The sequence below is a fragment of the Solanum stenotomum genome, chromosome 6 (assembly GCF_019186545.1).
Source record: "Solanum stenotomum isolate F172 chromosome 6, ASM1918654v1, whole genome shotgun sequence".
Classification (NCBI taxonomy): Eukaryota; Viridiplantae; Streptophyta; class Magnoliopsida; order Solanales; family Solanaceae; genus Solanum; species Solanum stenotomum.
The window spans coordinates 56,178,627-56,183,968 of NC_064287.1; the positions used below are offsets into that span (position 1 = coordinate 56,178,627).

At 34.4% G+C, this 5,342-nt stretch overlaps 1 protein-coding gene across 1 annotated transcript; it reads right to left on the minus strand.

Annotated features, from left to right (window-relative positions):
- Positions 1 to 449: 449 nt before the first annotated feature.
- LOC125867670 (homogentisate 1,2-dioxygenase) lies at positions 450 to 4,091 on the minus strand. Its single transcript, XM_049548230.1, is given in 10 exon segments — positions 450 to 808; positions 810 to 1,027; positions 1,330 to 1,413; positions 1,498 to 1,652; positions 1,772 to 1,841; positions 1,979 to 2,154; positions 2,236 to 2,403; positions 2,506 to 2,585; positions 2,924 to 3,154; positions 3,819 to 4,091. Coding segments are annotated over 10 exon segments (1,440 nt in total). The 5' UTR covers positions 4,019 to 4,091; the 3' UTR covers positions 450 to 750.
- Positions 4,092 to 5,342: the final 1,251 nt, after the last annotated feature.

Below are 5,342 nucleotides of genomic sequence, written 5' to 3' on the forward strand. Positions count from 1 at the left end.
TTGGGTACCAGGTTAAGGTTAGAGTTGTAATTGAAAATCAAGTTCAAAGTTCAAACTGGATTGGGGCGAGAGACGAGGTGACATCAAGGTCAGGTCATAGATCGGTATTAGGAGTTGGTTCCCAGATTGGGGTCGAATCAGGGTTGGGAGTTGGGTCCCATGTCAAGGTCGTGGTGCGGTGTTTTTATATTATTTTATTATTATTTAAAATGGGGTGGGGGGAGTGGAAATAGAGGGGCTTACAATATGGGGAATCAAACACTTACCAATAAGGTAGGAGTTCGGACAGTCAACCAATTGAGCTATAAGGATTTCCCGGGTGGTGAGGTTGAAACAGTGTTTTGAAAAATATTCTCCACTCTAGGAAAATCATTTTCCTTTAATTTGAGGAAAATAAGTCAATTAAAAAATATTTTTTAAAACTCTTGATCCAACCAAGCATAATAATGTTGAAAAACACACCCTTAATATCAAACATTGACTGCCACATATATCATAATTTATTGCTCTTGTAATTGCAACAAGTATTCCATGATAGTTCCATCTTTATATATATACAACAATACATCATAAACTACAAGTCTACAACATCATCACGGTAACACATTTCTACTTACGTCGTAATTTCATAGAACATTGGTTTCATCTTATCACTATATCCGCGCTTGGATTGTCACCCTAATCTTTCAATCTGATACGAACATAGGGTTTATTTTATGTTTTACATGCCCGTGACTCCTTATGTACAAGCTAAGTCACTTTAAGAGGAACTACAGGAGCTAGCTGAACAATGAGCATTTCACCTTTCTATAGGTTTTCCTTTCTGCAAATCAACGTTGTCTTCGTTCATAGATAGTCCTGAGAAGTGAGACTTCAAGCCAATCCAGCATTGGTAATAATCGTGATCCATAAACGGAGATTCAAGTGCCCATGGACAGACTCGGGGTATTAGGCAAGACTCGAACATAAAAGCCATGGTATCAGCTATTCTATGTGGACCAGCTTCATTTCCAAGTGCAATGGTTGCCTGTCAATACCTTTTTTTACAATTTTACCCTCAAATGTGGAGTAACAATACAAATTTAAGATAGCATATCAACAATTAAATAGTTTAGCATGTAAGAAATCGTTAACTTTGTGGAAGGATCAAAAGGGAACATATTACTTATGATTAAATGTGCTCTATCAGAAATCACAAGGACCAAATCAGAATTTTGTTGACATTTGAGGGACTAAAAGGCACAAATTTCCTTATAAATAAAGCCGCATATGCGGGAAGGGGAAAGACACATGGCCATAGAGAAGGGAGGAATAGAGCAGTACTTGTACCTCATATGTTTTGGTATCAGGACCATGCGGAGTCATGCAGCTGTGAAGGCTTGCCCCGCCAGGATGAAAACCATCAGCTTTTGCCTGAAACAAGCTTAACCACATTAAAAATTGTATGAAATAACCCCAGAATTGACATTGACTTCATGCAAGAGCGAGATAAACAACCTCGTATCCCCCATAGATTAGACCCATAAATTCGCTCATACAATTGCGATGATAATATGGAGGACGGAAGGTGTGTTCAGCAACCAACCACCGGGGAGGGAAAATGACAAAGTCAAGCAACGCCACACCAGGTTTATCTGTTGGTGCTGTCAAAACTGCATTGATTTAAGAAACTAGAGCAATTGTAAATAGCGACACCGACAATATAAGAACAAAATTCACACAGATTGATGACAATTAATAGATGAAATGCTGATATTTAAACCTAACCAACCTGTGTTAATTGAAGGATCACTGTGGTCCATCAATACTGTATTGTAAGGGCAGAACTTGCTTAAATCATACTGCAAATTGAGGAAATATATTACGTCAGGTACTAAGGAGACAAACAGCATCGAGTTTCCATGTAGCAAAGTAAATTGGATAAAATGTGCACAAGGCACTCATATTATGAGAGATTGAAATATAGAGAAATACCCGCCTTATAAGGAACATAATTGCCATGCCAAGCGACCACATTAAAAGGAGAGAAGTCCTGCTTTGCAGTGAAGAGTTCACCTCCATACTTCTGCACAATAGTGTAACCTGGACGGGAGCCATCTTCATACCAGGCAACAGGAACAAGAAAATCCCTCGGAGCAGCCAGACCATTTGCACCTAAATACATATTCAAATGCATATTATCAGCAAATAACATCAGTTGTTAAATAGTAAGTAGTTTTCCACTTTCTAAAGCACCTATTGGCCCCAGGTCAGGAAGTTGAAGATGAGTTCCAAAAGTTTCAGCGACATAACCACGTGAAGGTCCATCTGGAAGGTCAACAGCAAACCGATATCCTTGAGGCAAAGTCACAATTTCACCAGGACATACCTGCAATCTTCCGCATTCAGTAGTAATCCACAGCCCTACAGTACAAACAGAGAGTAAGAAAGAGTTTCAAAGCACATGTCAAAATATTTGAAGCTGAATATGAACAGACAGATGACGCCTGAATGATTGACACTTACTTCCTTTTTGAGGAACAATCAGAAAGTCACCATCAGCATTGCAGAAGGCAGAGTTCTCCATTGATTTGTTGGCAGTATACCTGCATTTTCAACAAAACACACATTATCACTTCTACTGAACTTTGTAATAGGTGTTGTGCTGAGTTGATATTCAATACACATCATTGTCTCACAAGAGAAATTCATTTTAGCAGATTTATAGTCCATGATGTTAAGGAGATACGATATACTCTCAGCTTAAAAGCAAATAGCAACAGAATTTGAAGCCAATGTTTATATCCAAAGCATAACAAATCTCAATCCTAATTATAATTTAACAAGAACAGAACATAAACAAGAAAGTAACAGCTATATCCCAAACTCCATCAGAAGGACGTGGTGATGACAATACTAGAAGCAAGATTGAAATACCAATTACATGTGAATTGCAAAACCATGTCGGAGATATGAGCTGCCAGCCCCGCATATAGTATACAAACCATCAATGAAATCAGTCGGTGTTTCTGGGATCTCGACAGGCTTCCACCTTAGTTGAGTTGGTGTAGCAGAACTGTTTGACTGGTTGAATTCACTCACAAGCTTTTCATGTCTTGGCATTCTTGGTCTAAATGGTTCATGTGTAACCGATGGCTTAATACGATATAGCCAACTGCACAAACAAAAGATTCCTTCAGTAACATAACCAACCTATCCATCAATTACACTTCAATCCTAAATGATCATTAATCAAATCCTCAAAATCCATTAACAAAAGAAAGAAAAAAGTCTCATTTTAATTAGCAAACACATTTTTTATATGGAAGAGTGAAAACTGTTCATTTCTGGAAATGGCTAAAGTCACTGAAGTTAGGCAATCAGTTTCATTATCTGAAATATTTACAAAATATCGAAAAACTTATGAATTTCACATCCAATCAAAACACTTCCTAATATGTCGTTTGGTCGGGAACAAGTTATTCCAGATTAATTATCCTGGGATAACTTATCCCACCATATACATGCGATAACTTATCCCATCACTATGGTATAAATGGTGGGAAAATGATGGAACAAGTTATCCCAAACATGGCAACCAAACAAGACACCAAACTCTTATCCCGGACTATTTTTTGTTTATGCCAGGACTATTTATTCTTTATCCCTTGCACCAAAGATTATATTATCCAAATGCCTAACTAATTAAGCTACGATGACTTTGAACAATATGCCTAATTCAGAATTAGCAAACAAGATGATAAAAGAAGATGATTAGGCGGATTCTCCAACAGACTTAGTTACAGTCACCTGGTAAGTAAGCAAATGAAGGTATGTACCTGCGTTGGTTAAGTTTGCGAGGGGAAGTAAAAGAGGTGCCAGAGATCTGCTCAGCATAAAGTCCGAAGGGGCAAATAAGAGGACTATTTTGACCTTGAGGTAGAGCTCCAACTATAGCTTCAGATGAAAAATGATTCCCAAATCCTGTTTGGTACTCCAAATCAGAAGGAAAATTGGAACTTCTGCTGCTGCACTCCATTTCTTTGACACACCAAACACTGCTAGTATATTTTTTTTAGCTTTGCATAGAGATGAACATTTTTATGTCCAAAAAGGGATAGAAGAAGAAGAAAACGAAATGGTGCTGTCGTGGCACGACGATCCTTGATAGAGGCGTGTTTGTTTGAGGAACTGAGTTTCACATGTCCTAATTTGTTACGCCAATCAGGTTCATAACAACGACACGTTTGATTGGAAAATAAGTTATTAAAAATAATATTATAATTTTAAAATATGTTAATTCTTAATTTTATTCCAATCAAATATAAAATAAGTTTATTCTTAAATTAGATTTGATATCTCTCATATCAAATGAGAAGGGTTATTTACTAGCTAGTTAGAGTTATTCAAATATTTCGAATGTAAAAATTAGTTACGAGAAAAGTTATGTATTATTACGTTATTTATGTATTTGTTATTTCATCTTTTATATATAAAACAATATATAAATGTGGATTCTAAATTACAAATTAAATATCATATTGATTTTATACGTGAATAACTTACTTACCTTCCAACCATCTACCAAAAATGATGTTAATTACTATCCTCGTCCATTTTTAATTGTTATGATTTTGTTTTTTAAATTCAAACTATAAGAATTTTGACAAATATTTTGCGATGTATTTTTTCATCATATTGATATGTAAAAAGTTGCAATTTATAGTATTTTTCGTATAGTTTTTGAAATCTAAATTTTTTGTTTAACATATCGAATTTATTTAATCTAATTTAACTTTGAAAATTAGTTAAATTGACTTTTGAAAAGTGCAACAGGACAATTAAAAATGGAGAGTATATAGGATTAGTACTTGTATAACCTATTTTCATTCTCCAAATCAGCTTCCAAATGACTCTTAATTATTTATTCTGAATTGTCATTGAATCAAGACTCCATAGCTTCATTAAAATTAATAAACTTCGCTAGTTGTATAATTAAATTATTGAGTAAATTAAAAAACTCTTAATTAAATGTATGATAAAATATTTGAGATAATTATGTCTATGAGATGAAGAATGTTATAAAAATGACTCTACCTGACCATTTTTAATACTTCTTTTGTTCATTTTTAATTGTCATGTTTCGATTTTTGAAAGTCAATTTGACTAATTTTTAAAGTTAAATTAGATTACATTAATTTGATATTTTAAACAAAAAATTTAGATATTCAAAAACTATATGAAAAGTACTATAAATTGCAATTTTTTTGCATGTCAATATGATGAAAACATACATTATACAAAGTTCTTATAGTTTGATTTTAAAAAATAATCATAAAAATTAAAAGTGGACGGAATTAGTA